Consider the following 17390-nt stretch of genomic DNA (forward strand, 5'->3'; position numbering starts at 1 on the left):
CGCTGTCGGCGTTCAAGGCGGATGGGGGCGACTGGGGAGCCTTCCAACGAAGGTTCCTCGCTCATCAGGAGATGTCGGGGTGGTCCGACACCACTGCCCTGCGTGCGTTGCCAGCGATGCTTGACGACGACGCGCTTGCAGCCTTCACATCTGCTGCAAGGTCGTCCCGCTCTACGCTCCAGGCCGCACTACACTTGATGGCGAAGGTGTTCGGGCCGCCCTCCACGTGTCGCCACCAGTTCTACGATCGGCGGAAGGTGGCTGGAGAAACGACGCTCGCCTACCGCACGGCACTACTCGCCTTGGCGGACGCAGCTTTTCCCCGCATGGATAAGGAGGGGAAGGACGCCATGGTGACGGAGCAGCTGCTGGTGTTGGCCCACGAGTTGGGGGTCCCCATCAACGTGGCGGACGAGATGGATATCTGCTCCCTGGCGATCGCCACTAGCATTCACGCGTACGAGGTCCTCAAACGCAAGCCGGGGGTCGTCTGCAAATGGGCGGGGAACGCGGCACTGGCCGCCACGATCGCCGAACCTCAGCCAGCTGCGGTGCAGGAGCAGGCCTTCGCTGCATCGCGTCCGGGGGAGTGGAGAACGGGAGGTCGTTCGCCCACACGTTCGCCCCGCAAGCTGGAGCAACCGAAACCTACGACGTCCGTCGTCTGCTACAACTGCGGCCTTCGGGGTCACGTCGCAGCCGGGTGCCGGGCCCCGCGTCAGCGCGCCGCAGGACCACGTCGGGACGACGACCAGGGCCACAAGTCATCCCAACAAAACCCGGCAAGTCGCGGCACCTCACACGTTCGGTCCACAAACACGGCACATTCGGGTCGCCGCTTCGCGGTGGGGGGTTCGCGGCTGGGTGCCGGGGGTTCAATTCGGCGAGGGGGGTCCGTACGCGGCCCGCAAGCAGTCGAGTGGTCCGAATTGGCCCACAGGATCGTGGCTGCGTCGGCCGGGTCGTCCGTGGTAACGGGGTTCATTGACGGGGTTGAGGTCCGGGTGCTTGTTGACACGGGTGCGTCGGCCACCATCATCTCGGACCTTATTTATAACATTCTTCCCGTCCAAAGTAGACCCCTTCTGCCAGTAGACGTGCCATTTTATGCGGCGAATGGGGGATCCCTGGGGATCATCGGCCAGATTCGGGCGACTATTTGCATTGGTGACATTAAATTGGCGGGCCCTATTTTTGTATCATCATCGCTGGCCGTTCCCTGTTTGCTAGGTACGGACTTTTTGTCCAAAATGGCCATCAAAATTCTTATAGATCAGGCCTGCATAGAGCTTCCGTCAGGTCGGAGTGTTGCGTTCTTGTCGAGCCCTACCAAAGTGCGCACGGTTTGTGCGACGGTGCAGGCGCTGGCGACTCACACTGTACGGGTGCCCCCGGGATCGCAAATGTTAGTACCCCTTCGGTTCAGGAAGCCACTCGAGGTGGGTGCGGAGGCACAGGGGGTGCTGTTGGGGCCGTCAAACAGAGCCAGTAAGGGCCTCGACTTAGCGGTTGCTCAAACCATGGTGAGAGGGGACAGTGAGCCGTTCGTAATGGTCCTGAATACGGGGTCGCGGCCGGCCGTAATTGCGCAGGGAACGGTGCTGGCTCACGCCGCGCCGCTACCCGTTGAGGAACGGCTCGTGGCTCAAGCAGATTTCACTGTTAAGTCGCATCCTCAAAGTGATGAGGGGACTGAGTGGTTGGACTCGCTGTGTGCCGGTTCTGCTAACTTGTCCGGGGTGCAATTGGGAGCATTGAGGGGTTTGCTAATCGAGTTTGCTGACGTGTTCAGCAAACATAAGTACGATATCGGCTGCACTGACCTGTTGCGCCACCATATAGCTACAGGGGACGCGGCCCCTATTCGTCAGAATCCCTTCCGGCTCAGCCCAGCCGAGAAGGAACATGTGCAATCGGCGGTTAATGATATGTTGGCGGCCGATATCATTTCGCCCTCTTCTAGTCCGTGGGGTGCTCCTATTGTCCTAGTAAAGAAACAGGACGGGTCCTTGCGGTTTTGTGTCGATTTCCGCCGCTTAAACAAAATCTCGATGGCGGATGCGTATCCGCTCCCCAGGATGGATGAGTCGCTGGATGCCTTGGCGGGAGCGCAGTTTTTTTCCACACTCGATCTGCTTTCTGGATTTTGGCAATTGCCACTCGATAACGAGTCAAAACCTAAAACTGCTTTCCGGACACCTGGGGGCCTATTTGAATTCAACCGTTTGCCCATGGGCTTACATTCCGCTCCCGCCACGTTCCAGAGACTCATGGAATTGGTTTTGTCAGGCCTCCAATGGGATACCTGTTTGATTTATCTCGACGATATCATCGTCTTTAGTCGGACTTTCGAGGAGCACCTCCAGCGACTGAGAGCGGTGTTCCTTAGGATGCGTTCCGCTAAGCTTAAATTTAAACCGGCTAAATGTTTTCTGCTTCGGGAATCGGTCAGGTATTTGGGCCATATCGTGAGTCGTTCAGGGATCTCGACGGACCCTGCTAAGACGCATTGCGTCAGCTCATGGCCAACGCCAACCTCGGTCACGGAGGTTCGTAGTTTCATTGGTTTCGCCTCCTATTACCGTCGTTTTGTCAAGCAATTTGCCACCATAGCCAGGCCCCTGCACGCTTTGACGGCTAAGGGTGTGAGGTTTCACTGGGGGGCGGAAGAGGAGGCTGCGTTCTGCTCCCTCCGTGACGCCTTGGTGCAGGCTCCCCCCTTGTGTTACCCCGATTTCACACAACCGTTTTTGCTTGACACGGACGCCAGCAATACGGGTATCGGGGGGGTGCTCTCACAGGTGGTCGGGGGGGTTGAACGGGTGGTCGCCTACGGTAGTAGGGTTCTTTCCCCCGCCGAACAACGCTATTGCGTAACTCGTCGTGAATTGTTAGCCATTGTGTTTTTTACACAGCAATTCAGGCCGTATCTTTACGGCCGTCATTTTACGGTCCGGACGGACCATGCGGCTCTACAATACGCTATGCGCGTGGCACAGCCATCGGGCCAATTGTCCCGATGGTTGGAGGTCCTTCAAGACTACCAATTCACGACGATTTACCGCAAGGGGTTGCGACACTCAAATGCGGACGCCTTGTCGCGGTTGCCGCCGTGCACGGACTGCACATGTTTGTTGGGATCGGCGCGGTGCAAACCCCCGGTCGCCGGCACCCCGGGAGTTGCGCTCGCCGCCACTGACACCCCGGGAGAGGACGCCCCCACGGGGAGGGATTTGCTGTTGTCGTTGCCCCTCATTGAGTGGGGCCGCCTCCAGATGTCCGACAGCTCCCTACTTACGCTACGTCGGAAAGTCGGCGCTCCCGAAGAAGGGGAGGCGCGGGTCGGTTCCTGGGTGTGCAGACAGGGCCTTTTGATGAAGTGGGACAACATGTCCCGGCGTCACGTGCTCGTTGTGCCTGTTGCTATGCGGGGTAGGGTTGTTCTGGCAGCTCATGAACGGCTCATGCATCTGGGTTTTCACAAAACGCTCGCCCTAATCCAGCGAGACTATTATTGGCCGGGGATGGGTAACGACGTGGCGAATATTCTTAAGGGATGCGTAGGGTGCGCCAAAAGGAAACCGCCACCATTGGCAGCTAATCCACCGCTGCAATCCATTCAGGTTTCGCGTATAAACGAATTGGTAGCGTTGGACATCTTGGGGCCCTTTCCGGCTACACCAAGGGGAAATAGGTTCCTGCTGGTTGGCGTGGAATACTTCACCCGATGGCCTATGGCATGGCCGCTCGCCAACCAGTCGGCTGCGGCGGTGGCGGACGCCTTTGTCCAGGGTTATGTGTTGGACAAGGGCGCCCCCGAACGCTTGCTGACGGATCAAGGAAAGAATTTTTCGAGCGTTTTGTTGCGCGAGGTGTGCGACCTGTTGGGTACAAAGAAAGTGCGTACTTCCCCCTACCACCCGCAGACTGACGGGATGGTTGAGCGTCTGAACAGGACGATTACGTCTATGTTGTGCCAACAGGTCTGCGACGATCAGGTTGATTGGGACTTACAGGTGCCGGGGGTACTCGCGGCCTATCGAATGGCCCCTCATGCGGCGACGGGGTTTTCCCCATTTTTTCTTATGTATGGGCGGGAGGCCGATCCGCCCATGGACGTCCAACTGGGGATTTCCCAGCCACGTGCAAAATCTAAATTGGCAGACCACATCAAATTTAATATCGCCAAATTGACTGAAGCGCGGGAGGCGGCAAGGTTGAATTCGCGGTCGCGGCAAATTGCGAACGAGAAATTGCATGAGCGGAGGGTGCATACGCATGATTGGAAACCAGGCGATAAGGCCTGGCTGCATTGTCCACATGCACCGTTGGCTACGTCCCCCAAGTTGTTGAGACCTTGGAGGGGACCGGTGGAAATTGTGCGGGTTGCACGACCCCAGAGTATACAGATTAAATGGGGGAAACGCCGTTGGTACGTGCACCCCTCCCGACTGAAGCCCTATGCGGCACCGTGTGACCCCGTTCTGTGCCGTGACGACCGGGCGTGTGATGTGACCGTCGACTCGGGGAGGGAGGTGTCGCAGGCTGATCCTCACGTGTCTCCACCTGACCCACCCCCAGGTGCCTCGGGCTTGACGGCTGCTGACCGTCGAGAGCCTGAACCCCGGGGCACGCACGGGTCCTCGTTGCCTGGCCGATGTCTTCCTGAACCGCCGGCACCACCGGACGTTCAACCGCGTCTGGTGCCGTACGACGGACCGGCAAGGCGGACTCGGGCTAGGTCTCAACAATTTTCATGAAGACGTTTTTTCTCTACACCGAGCTCGCCCGGTGTTCCCCTCTGCCGGGGTACTGTCCCGTTGTAGGGACGCTCGGAAGAAGAAGGGGACACTGCACGAGTCGAAAGAAAAAAAAATTTTTCCATTTATTTTCCTTTTTGCATATACATTGCTATTGTCACTCGCCGGTTTGTATATATTGTTCTATTGTCGCGGTGGCATTGGTTGAGGGTTGCGGATGGTAGTGTTCGCGTCGTGTTGTGTTGTTAAGTTAGTTGTTGTTCTTGTTGTTGTGTTGTGTTACGGGGCACACAGGGCGGTTGGTATATTTTTATAGCAGCCGGGTCGGCTGCGAGCTATGTGGTAGGGGGTGATGTAGTGGTGGTATTGACGTGCGCCGACTGTGACAGTGATGGATCACGGGGCGGCGCGGGGTGCGGGGTTGGGCACGCGTTGTGGGCGTGGTGTGGACGCGCGCGCCGGGAGTGGGAGATGACGGGGCGGCGCGGCGTGGGTGGTGAGGCACGATGAGATGTGGGAAAAGAGGATCGTAGCCAGCGCCCGGCGATTGGTCGAATAAGTGGGTGCTCGCAGCGACGTCCGCAGGTGGGGTATAAAGGGGGACGCGCGGGAGCACTCGGGGAGAGTTACCCAGTTGAAGACCCGAAGACGGAGCTGAAGACCTAGTGCCCCGAGACCCCTAGTCCCGCCGTCCTTGTGGGGACCGGGGCCCTGTGTGGCTCGGAGGCGAGGCTGTGGGACCCGGGGTCCGACGCCCCCGTGGGTCGGGCTGGGGACCCACAGTCGAGACTGATACCCCGGGCAGGGAGTGTCCCGAGTAGCTCAGTGGCGTTAGTCGCCGAGTAGCTAAGTGGATGTTGGTCATCCGAGTAGCTCAGTGGCGTTAGTCGCCGAGTAGCTAAGTGGGTGTTTGTCACCCGAAGTACTAAGTGGATGTTGGTCATCCGAGTAGCTCAGTGGGCGTTAGTCGCCAAGTAGCTAAGTGGGTGGTTGTCACCCGAGATACTAAGTGGGTGTTTGTCACCCGAGATACTAAGTGGGTGTTTGTCACCCGAGATACAAAGTAGGTGTTAGTCACCTGTGAACGAGTTTGATAAAATAAAGAGTGTGTTACCCGTGAAGTCGTCTCCCGCCGAGTTACTACATTACACATAGACTATAATGTTAAATTATCCCAAAGACGCCAATATTAAATTCTCCCATAGACTATAATGTTAATTTTTCACCTAGACTCCAATGTTAAATTCTCCCATAGACGGCATTGTTAAAATTCTCCCATAGACGCCAATGTAAAATTATCCCATAGACTACAATGTTAAATTCTTTCATAGACGCCAATGTTACTGGTAGGAACCTCCTGGTTACACCAGCCCACAGGGGATTATTGTGTCCGTCCGTCCGTCGTGCATCCAAAAATGGGAGGGGTGGGGCTGGGTGGGGCTGGGTTGGGGGTGGGGCTGGGTTGGGGGTGGGAGGGGTGGGGCTGGGTGGGGAGGGGCTGGTCACCCCGTGGTGCCTTTATAAAACTCAACGTTTAACCTACTCACGCCGGCTTGTGCCCGCCCTCACAGTCGGCCATATTTGCGGAATACACCACGCCGCCGTTGACCCTGGCCATTGACCGAGCAACCCAACGTTCCTACCAGCTCTCTCCGCATGAATGTTTCCCATAGACTACAATGTTAAATTCTCCCATAGACTCCAATGTTAAATTCTCCCAAGCCCGGCTTATTCCCATCACTTGAAAATTTTACCAAGTTAAACTTTAGCTGCCGTGCAGTTTACTGCAAGGCAGCCAGTTTATATTTATTTTCATATTCATATCCATATTTCCAGTCTTTTACTCACAGCTTTACACACTACCATCTCTGAAATTTGACTCCAAGCCCGGCTTATTCCCATCACTTGAAAGATTTGCCACACATTGTTTTAATGTGCAAGTTTTAACTCTAATTTACCCTCCTGCAGCATAACAAAGGACGGCTTAACTTAGCTTTCTTATCTACTTCCGCCCCTGCATCACAAAGCTTCAGTTTTAACTCCGTGAACTCCATGCGTCACCTCCCAGCCCACACCCCACTCCCACACTCACCATGCCCCCTCCCCCCCTACTTCCCCACAACTATATAATGCCTCGTCACAGCCATCTCTTAGACACACTTAAGCGGTTGTACTTTCGCTGCGTTGTCCACACCTGAAGACGGACGCTTGTGTTGCGCCCGAAATGTCGTGATTTAATTTAGTTTTAATTTATTTCATTATTTTTTTACCTACGTGACTTTACTGAGAAAACAACCAAATAGTATGAGGTGTCACTTGTGTGATGCGATAGTGACATCTACTGGTTGGAAAATGGAAGCACAGTTACAGGCACCACTATAAACATTATCCAATCCCCAAAGGTAGAGGTATCTGGGCCAAAGGTGAAGGGTGGGGCCGGCCGAGAAACTCCGAGGACCGGCTAGAAAGTTCCACAAGAGGGCGTGGCCGGAGGGGGAGCCTACCCGGGCCTGCGGCAATATAAGCGGAGGCGGACGAGGACTCGGAGTTGGTATGGGGAGTCTTGTGTCTGGACTGCATCGCTGCTCGCCGTCATCTCTCCCCGTCATTCGGCCACATGGCGGATCTCCTGTGTAGCTCCACCATCCTTGCTGGCACGCCATCAGCCAGCGGCGAGACCGGGAGCGGACGGGTGGAACCCGCCGTGTGTACAACCGTGTGTGTAGTTTGTAGAACGTAATAGCTAAGTATGTACTTGGAGAGGAAGCCGATACCGTTGGCCTGTGCTGTGCCCGTACGTGGAATAATGAAGAGTACCCTCTACACGACATGTCGTGGAAGTCACTCATTACACTCATATGCTACCATACAGCTGACTGCTAGCTATCACGTAGCGCAGCAGTGAGTCTGACATAGTCTGGCGGCCTGCCCCATGGATTACACATCCTTCAATCTGGCCTCACAGCAGACTGCCGCTGGCTCAAGATTTTAACTTCCGCAGTGCTCTGTTGGTGCTGCTGCTACCCGGACTTCAGTACTAACACTGGTCTGTACATCGGTCTACTCTCACAGCAGATGTTCAGTTGACACACTTTATATAGAGACTAGTTCACCGAGTTTAAATTGTGTTTTATGATCATAATAGACGTGTCTTTGAATAACCAGTCAGGATGGATAACACGCTCAAGTATAACTAGTTGTACAATGCTGTGTGTAAAGCTAGTGAACAAGAACACGTTAATATGATTAATCCTTGATCGTTTCTGCATGGATTAACTATCGGCTGTTCTATAGGATTCGGCGGGGGGGGGGGGGGTGCAACAAGCGTACATATGCAGGTGGTGGGTGGTGTAAAAAGTACGCGTGCTTACAGGGAGGGGGGACGGGTCAAGTTTTGACAGATTTTTGCGTACATACTAAATGGATGGCCCCTAAGGAGAGACGGTTAGGGGAGGGTGGAGTGAAGGGAGGTTGAGGTGAAAATTGAGGGGTGAGCATGAAAAGAGGAGGGTGAGGGGGGAAGGTGAGGTTCAGGTTGGTGTGCGTGAGCGATTTTGCCGGTGCAGTACAAATTGCCGGTGCGGAAGTATGAGGGATTTGAATGAAATCTGAGTGGAGAATCAGCGCTGCCTCAGAGTCCGTGTGGCCACTCCTTCACCTGCAGTGTGCCTGAAACATTGAAGACATAAACAAAACCACGTATCGTTTTACTCATCCCATAAGTCGCAAGCACAGCCTTCTGGGAGTGCCTAATTGAAGCGGCATTTGGTTCAACACAAGCAACACTCTGGACCGGTTTCGAACATTCAGTGTCTCATCAGCAGCAAAGTCAGTCTCGCGTATAGCAATGTATAGTGTTGTAAAGGACGGACTAATAAACTTCTTTATGGCACACACAGTTTATTGTCTTAATTACACAGTCCCTAACACACAAGGGGTATACGGTCCCCTTACCCGTTAACCTGAGGAGGTACAGCCTCCGACCCTGCACAGCTCACACTCACACTTCGCTCCTATTCTAAGGAGCTACAGCCTCCGGACTTGCCGGCTATCTAATCTCCCCGCTAGCCTAGCGTCCTCCGGCTGGGACCTAGGGGAGGCACACTGACCCGCCGCTGGCCCGGCAGGTCCCCAACCTCTGGTCGCTCAAGACCTTCGCCCTCACAAGGGCGGGAAGGCTGGGAGCTAGGGAGGGTCCTATCCAGGACATATCTCCCCTGACCACTGGTTACACTGAGCCCCAGCCCTGACAAGGGCTGGAAGGCTTGGTCCAGGGTCCTAGCTGTCTTCAGCCGACTTGGGTCTTCGTGTAGCAGAACTAACCAAGAGCTCTCAGCGCTCCGGCTTTTATACCTGTTCTTGGCCGGGTTGACCATTCCCCGGCCACCTCGTGGACCCCTCAGATTGGTCCTTCCCAATCTGGCGTTTGGATCCTACCTCACCCCATTTGACCCTAACCGTTGGATTGAGCGGGAAAACCTTGTTTACTAACTGCTCTCTCACAGCTTGCGAACAGCGAGTAGTTATCACCACTACATAACCATTGCTGTACATATATGTTCATAAGTTTTGCTGACTATATTCCTGGCTGAATGGCTGGAATCCTGGCGGGTGAGCGGGCAAGTGTTGACGTCACGGTGCGTCACCACAGCGCCCCACAGCGTTGAGCCGAATTCCTGCGTGCTGCCGACGTCACAACCCTCCCTCCCCTTCTCCCTCCCAATCTACCATTCACCCCTGGGCGTGCATCGTGTCCACGTGAGTCAGATGCAAGCGTCATTATGCTGTCATTAAAGAAAATGTTTCAAGTGAAAGAAATCAAGGGTAAAAAAACACAGTACATGTTATTGTCTTAAGTATTACAGTTTTTACAAAGTGGCTTTAACCTACAGTCTATGAAAAGCAATACACGTACAGCGACGTTGACTAATTTGACGTGAGCTTGGGTGTGAAACTGATAGAAAACTTTACATTACCATACTAGTACTTGCTATATATTTTCCAATATAAATCCTATTGTAGTGAGTTGAGGTGAGGTGAGTTGAGTTGTGATGAGGTGAGTAGAGGTGAGGATGAGGATTTGAGTCGAGGTGATCCAAGTCTTATTTTTTCATCCACCCCTGGAGTGGAGTCGTCTGTACTCGCTCACACGTCAACACATTCCAGGGCACGCCTCGTGATACGCAACTCAAACTGAAAGACGTCATACTTCATTGTCACCCATTTACGTGGCTTGTTGAGTTGAGTTGAGGTGAGATGAGGTGCATTAAGACGAGGGAAGTTGAGGTGAGTTGAGATGAGGTGACTTGGGGGGAGGTGAGTTGAGGTGAGGTCAGTTGATGTGAGTTGAAGTGAGGTAAGTTGAAATGAGTTGAATTGAAATGAGGTGAGTTGAGATGAGGTTAGTTGAGTTGTGATGAGGTGAGTAGAGGATGAGGATTTGAGTCGAGGTGATTCAAGTCTTATTTTTTCATCCACCCCTGGAGTGGAGTCGTCTGTACTCGCTCACACGTCAACACATTCCAGGGCACGCCCCGTGATATGCAAATCAAACGAAAAGACGTCATAGTCACCTATTTACGTAGCTTGTTCCTCGTTTAGTATCTCAGACGCAGCCAGAGACTGCCTGAGCTACAGAGACTGCCTGAGTTACCGCCAGAGATTTACTAAGCTACAGCCAGCGATTGTCTGAAGCTACAGCCAGCGATTTTCTGAAGCTACAGCCAGCGGCTGCCTGAGCTACAGCCAGCGGCTGCCTGAGCTAAAGACAGAGACTGCCTGAACAACAGCCAGAGACTGCCTGAACAACAGCCAGCGCCTATCTCTGAATGGAGCCACAGGATCATGGCGAGTGTGTCTCCCAGTGGTAGCGAGGCTCCAGGGGAGTTGACCTGCCCCATCTGCCTGGACGCCTCCCGCTGTCCCTGCACGCTCAGCTGCGGCCACTCGTTCTGCCTCAAGTGCGTGGAGGGCGTCTGGGATGCGGCAGAGTCCTTCTCCTGCCCGCAGTGCCGAGTGACCTTCCCTCGGAGGCCCAAGCTGAGCAAGAACTTCACGCTCGCCAACCTGGTGGAGCAGCGTAGTGCCGCAAAGAAAATGGCCACCGTGGTCTTGTGTGACTTCTGTAACGATGGCACAACCGCTGCCTCGAAGACCTGCCTCAAGTGTGATATGTCCTACTGTGTGACTCATGAAAAGCCTCATCAGGAGAACCCGAAGTTAAGTAGCCACATTCTGGTGGATCCAGCCACGAATCCTGAAGAACGCAAGTGCAAGACGCACAGAAATGAGCTAGAGTTTTACTGCCGACAGGACGAGAGCTTGGTCTGCACAACCTGCATCATTGCAGGAGACCACAAGGGTCACGATGTGGCTACGCTGGAGGATGAGCACAAGACACGGGAGGTGAGATGGTCTGCGTGTGTGAGCGGGAGCCTTTCGTGCACGAAATCATAATTTCCAAGTATGAGCTGAACAATAATATCCAACTAAATATCATTCCTCTCTCAGCTGCCCATTTTTCCTTCACATTTGAACATTGTTTTAATATAAAGTATGCTGAGGTTGTCATAGTGCAAAAATAATACAACCACATGTTATTATCAATCGTGTTGTATGGCAAATTTATAAATGTGCTCTTAGTATTTTTGATAAAACTGAAGAACTTAAGTGCGTACAATGCGTTCTTAAAATTACGTGAATGCATCGACTGTGGTTCGTATACAAATAGTGGTTTGTGGTAGACAGGAGCATTCCCTAAAATATAAACGAAATGTAAAGCGACTGGGACTGCCTGAGCCGCAGTGCTCACCGCTTCGAAGCCTCGTGCCAATCTGTGCTAGTTTAGCGCCGCACTCGACAGCAGCTACCGGGTCACTGGACTTGGCGTTCCAGAAATGTCACGTGATTTTGATAGACCAAGTATTTCGTGATCGTTTTTATATTTTCATCAAGATGCTCGTTACCAAATTTCTCCGACACTCAACAAAGACATAGCAGCCCTTCCTTGTGCCATGTAAAACTAAACTTAACCAATATTTATTTTACCAAATGAAACTCACAGAGCTATGTAGCTGGAAACCTGGCCACAAATGACAGCTCAACAAAGTGGCTTATCATGTCCTAAACGTGAACAGAAAAACCGGAGGACCCGGAGAAAAATCTATGCGACCATGGAGAGAGACATGCAAACTGCATATATACAGGCATCAGGTGCAGTTTCGTACCCACGACCTCCTGAATAGCAGGCAAGGCAGATAATATCTCGCCACTCTGGTGCCCTGTCCACCCACTACTCCAGCAGCCCAACCCACTACTTAGGTAGCCCCACCCACTACTTGGGTAGCCCTGTGCACGTTTGAGCTCCTCGTGAAATCAGTTCCCTGCAGCGCTTGCTCCCCCAGCCTCCATCGCTGCTGTGGGGGGTTTGCGTGGAGCGGGGGTGAGAGTGAGTGAAGTATCCCCTGGTGACGTCTCTCACAGAAACAAGTGGGGGAGGAGACGCGGGCGGTGGAGGAGAAGAGGAGGGTGGCGGAGGAGTCCGTGAGGCGGATGGAAGCCGCTCGCAAGGACGTGCAGGTACCACGTCTGGGCCAGACTCTGTGACCCTGTGACTCCACTCTGAATAGGGTTTGTGATGGAGGACAACTCCCATCATTCACGTGGACTTGGCTCCAAACACATCGTGGGACTAAAAACACAACACTTAATACGCCTCAATAATCAGGACGTGCAAAGATGTGGTTCCCATCTCCACTGAGAAACTGAAACAGTGGTGAAAATTCCAGATTCCCATATCTCCATACAACTTACCACTTCAATGACTGTTAACTATATTGCTCAGATGAGGTGCTACGTACCTATTATCCAATACTCTGGTGTCAGAGTAGGTGGATCACGCATAGACTGTTGTACACGATCTTAGTGAAACCAATCAGGCTTTAGGGTGGCCAGGTGGCAGTATAGCAAGTGGTTTCATGATCCCCTCTCTTCATCCATACATATGTGTTTTTTTCTCACGTGCAAAACATTCATTTGAAGAGGAATTAGCCTACCTTCCCATTTCATTAAGGCTCTACTTGTTGAAGGCAAATTACAGATTTCCCTTCACTTCATGCGACGGTAAATAAAACATCGTCCTGATAACCTTGCGCAATGGTAATGGCACAGACGCTAAATGTACTCATGATGGTATTTGATGATTCCATTGCCTCACAGCTTCTGCCAGTCATGGCGAATCGTGTTGTAGTTAAAATGCAAAGTGGCGTTATCAGAGGCAGAGGAAGAAGGAAGCCTCAGTGTTGCAGACTCGTATCATTGTCTGGACACCTTAGAGTTGCACTCGGGTCACACCGACCTGAATGTCGTTTCACAAAGAACCAGACATTTCATGAACAGAGGTGGCATTTATGTGTCTTTGCAGGAATCCGTGACAGATGAAAAGGCCTCAATCTTGGTCAGATTTTCCAGCGCGAGAGCAGCGTTGGATGCGGAGGAGAAGGCGGCTTTAGAGCAAGCGGAGCAGAAAGGGCGCAAGCTGCTGTCCCTGATCGTGAAGAAGATCGCTCACGACCAGCGCGAGATCAGCAAGCTCCAGGCAGCAGCCACTCACCTGCAGGCCCTAGCGCAGTTGAGGAACTCGCTCACGTTCCTGCAGGTGAGCGATGAGTCTCCAGTGTCGCTATTGGCACAGAGCCCTCTCACCAGCAGCAGCAGAGGGAGGCTCCTGAATGGGAGCTCGCATCCACTGGGCTTGAGAACACAGCTCCACTCATGGACTCGCATTGCAGCTCAAGTGGCTGCCACGTGGAAGCCCAGCTCATATTTCTCAGTTAAATTCACTCCCCTCCTTTAACAGATTCCCATTAAGTTTGTTTCATTGTGAATATAAACTAATTGTTATTGGAATTCAACCATACAACAACAATGTACACGGTATTCATGATTATCATCAGCCATAATCTATCCACTGATGGATGAAGGCCTCCCCAAGCCGTTGCCACATCTCATGATGCCGCCATGCAACAATCCACCAGCGCCTGCTCATGAGCCGATTTCATCTCTGCTTCCTACTTAGTGTACCTCCTCTTGGATGCGCTACCTTCATTGTTCATATCAGGGATGCTAAAATAAATACGAGGTCTCATACACTTATTAATGATATCATTGTGTCTTGAACATCACTTCTATAAGATCTGCACCATGTGCATTGTTAATCGAGAAACTTATAGTCCTACGTTCCTCTCAACACAGATCAATATCAACCGGTCTCACTGAAATAATTGCCCCTTAAGTCAGTGTAGGTGATGATGGGGTCATAAGCCAAGACTTTGAGGTTTATATTCCACCCACGGTGTTGCAGTGGAAACTACACTGATCACAAGGGATTGGAGGTAGTCACAGTAACGCATCTCTATCTTTCTCTCCCATAGGGGCACCTGGAGGAGACGCGCAGGTAAAAGATGACTATCACTCACGACTCGACACACGACAACATGGGACTGAGTGTGGGGCGTGGGCAGTGAGACATTGGCTGTGTGTCGTGATGCTGTGTATGGTGATGCTGTGTGTGATGATGCTGTGTGGTAAAGCTGTGAGTGGTGATGCTGTGTGGTAAAGCTGTGAGTGGTGATGCTGTGTGTGATGGTGCTGTGTGCTTATGCTGTGTGGTGATGCTTTGTCTGATACTGCGTGGTGATGCTGTCCGATGGTGCTGTGTGTGATGATGCTACTATACAATACTCACTACACTACTATACAATACACCTACGTGTATAGTAGTGTGTATTGTATAGTAGTGTAGTGTGTATTGTATAGTAGTGTAGGTTGTATTGTATAGTAGTGTAGGTTGTATTGTATAGTAGTGTAGTGTGTAGTGTATAGTAGTGTAGTGTATTGTATAGCAGCGTAGTGTGTATTGTATAGTAGCGTAGTGTGTATTGTGTAGTGTAGTGTGTATTGTATAATAGTGTAGTGTGTATTGTATAATAGTGTAGTGTGTACAGTATAGTAGTCTAGTGTATATTAGTGTGTATTGTATAGTAGCGTAGTGTGCATTGTATAGTAGTGTAGTTGGTCCACTTAACTCCTCGTGCCACGGCAGATCTCACTCCTACTTTAGCAGTTTTTTCTTGCCGTGGTTGACCCACCTGAGGAAGATTGCTTGTATTGCTATCGAAACGTCGTGACTTAATTTAGTTGTTTTCATTCTCATTTTATTTTTACCTGCGTGACTTTACAGAAAAAACTAAAGAGTATGGATCCTTGCAGTCACAAAAACGTCAAATCTAGAATAAAACTTCAAATCTAGAATGTGATGATCCTGTGAGTGACGATGCTCTATGTAAAACAGTGCCCATGTCTGTTCTGCTTTCACAGGACATGGAGGGTTACAGCAGCTCCACCCTCAGCTCGCAGCCAAGAGTACATTGCCTCGCTTAAAGGCACCGAGGGAACTGTGGCCAAAATCTTGCGTGAGTTATTCAGTGTGAAACATGGGTGATGGGGCCATCTTCACAATAAATTATCCTCGTGTGTGCACGAGGTCGACTAAAATGATTACCTGGTGTTGTGTATAAACATCACCACTAGGGAGACAAAGGTGGCCAGGCGTAGTGCTGGCCACCCAGCCCCTCATGTGCTGTGCCAGCTTTCAAAGGTGCTGATTTGCCCCGACAGTCTGTTAAGGCTGCACGGGGAATATTTATCTTTGTTTACATCAGGGAACTTGATGCGGTATTTGAACAAAATCGCTACTAGGGAGACAAAGTAGGTCGGGCGTGGTGCTGGCCACCCACTTCCTCGTGTGCCATGCTGGTCTTCATAGACACTCGCTAATATCACTTGCCCCAATGGTCTGTTGAGGCTACACAGGGGATCTTTGTCTTTGTTCACAGCCCATTCCAGGACCCTACTGAACAGAGCCATGAGACTCAGTGTGGTGTTCTTGTGTAAATAATCAGCATTACGAGTCAGGGATAATTGTGTTGTTGAGATGCAGTGAGTGCCTGTGAATGTGTCTGTGCATTTGTGCATGGGGGGAGCGGTGGCATAGTGGTTAGCATACTGCACTACAATCCAAGTTACCTGGGTTTGATTACCCGCCATGGCTAACATCAGTGGCAGGTGATATCTGATCCAGTCCTGGGTCTCTACTCGGCAGTTTCAACCTCAAATGAGTTCCTGATGCTGGCAATGATCATGATGGTGATAGTGGTCATGATGAGGATGGTGGTAATAATGCTGATGTTAGTGATAATGTGAGTGATAGGAATGCTGATGGCATTGGTGATGGTGTTCGTCGTGGTGATGACAGTGACGGTCGTGGTGATGGTAATGATGGTGACATTGGTGATAATATAGGTGAAGGTTGTGATGGATTTGCTGATGGCACTGATGGTAGTAGTGATGATATTGGTTCTGGTGATAATGGTAGTGATAGTCGTTGTGATGGTTATGATGCTGATCGTGTTGGTGATGTTGGTGATAGTGATGAAGATGTTAGAGATGGTGGTGATGGGGATAGTGGTGATGGTCGAGGTGCTGATAGTGATGGTGGCAGTGATTGTTTGTGATGGTGCTAGTGGTGGTCATGATGGTTGTGATGCTGCTGATGGCGATAGTGATGTTGTTGATGTTCATAGTGTTGGATGATGGTGGTGATTGTGATGTTTATGTTGTTGTCATTGATATTGATGGCGAGGATGGTTGGTGATGGTTATGTTGATGGTGGTGATGGTGGATAATGGTGATGATGGTGTTCTGTAGTGATGTTGCGATCACTGTTGTCACAGATGGAAGCTCACCGACTCTGGACACAAACTCAGCTCATAACCGTCTGCAGATCTCCTCGGATCGCAGGACGATGACGCGGACCGGTGACTCCCAAGGTCGCCCCAATCACCCACACCGGTTTGATGGCTGTGTACAAGCCCTGTGCTCTGAGAGCTTCTCGTCGGGCCACCACTACTGGGAGGTGGACGTGGGGGACGCGCGGCATTGGCGGGTTGGAGTCGCGTACGAGACGATCCCACGAACATGGGTTGGTCCTGCACAGCAGCTGGGAGGGAACGACGCGTCCTGGTGTTTAGAGAAACGTGACGACAGCTTCTCAGTGGTTCATGGTGGAGTGAAGACTGCACTGTCGGTGAGGGGGGTCCCCTGCCCCCGCAGAATCGGGCTTCACCTGCACTGGGAGGGGGGCCTCCTGGCGTTTTACCGCGCCGACTCCATGGAGGTGATCCACGAGGTTCGGCAGAGATTCTTGCAGCCTCTCTACCCTGGGATGTGGGTGTGGTGTTCTAATGAACCATTGAAGATCGTGGATCTGAGTGATGCATCCTGAGGATGGGTAGAGAGAAACCCAATAAACGGAAGAGAGGGGGGGATGGTGAGGACAGGGTGAAGTGAGAGTGAGGGGAAGGTGAAACGGAAGGTGGAATAGAAGGTTGAACGGAAGGTGAGGTAAGATGAGGGGAGGGTGAGGTTATGGGATGGTAAGGTGACGGTTAGGGGGGGATTGGGGTGAAAATTGAGGGAAGGGCGAGGTGAGCATGGAGTGAAGAGGGTGAAGGGGGGGGGGGGTGAGGTTCAGGTTAGTGTGCGTGAGCGATGTCGCCGGTGCAGTACAAA

The 17390-nt window shown here is 52.0% G+C and overlaps 1 protein-coding gene across 1 annotated transcript; it reads left to right on the top strand.

Annotated features, from left to right (window-relative positions):
• The first annotated feature begins 10604 nt into the window (after window positions 1-10604).
• LOC144952653 (E3 ubiquitin/ISG15 ligase TRIM25-like) lies at window positions 10605-17116 on the top strand. Its single transcript, XM_078883129.1, has 6 exons — window positions 10605-11165; window positions 12243-12338; window positions 13183-13416; window positions 14192-14214; window positions 15138-15232; window positions 16553-17116. The coding sequence occupies exons 1-6, from the start codon at window positions 10605-10607 to the stop codon at window positions 17101-17103; spliced, it is 1560 nt and encodes a 519-aa protein (XP_078739255.1). The 3' UTR covers window positions 17104-17116.
• Window positions 17117-17390: the final 274 nt, after the last annotated feature.

The sequence above is a fragment of the Lampetra fluviatilis genome, chromosome 69 (assembly GCF_964198595.1).
Source record: "Lampetra fluviatilis chromosome 69, kcLamFluv1.1, whole genome shotgun sequence".
NCBI lineage: Eukaryota > Metazoa > Chordata > Hyperoartia > Petromyzontiformes > Petromyzontidae > Lampetra > Lampetra fluviatilis.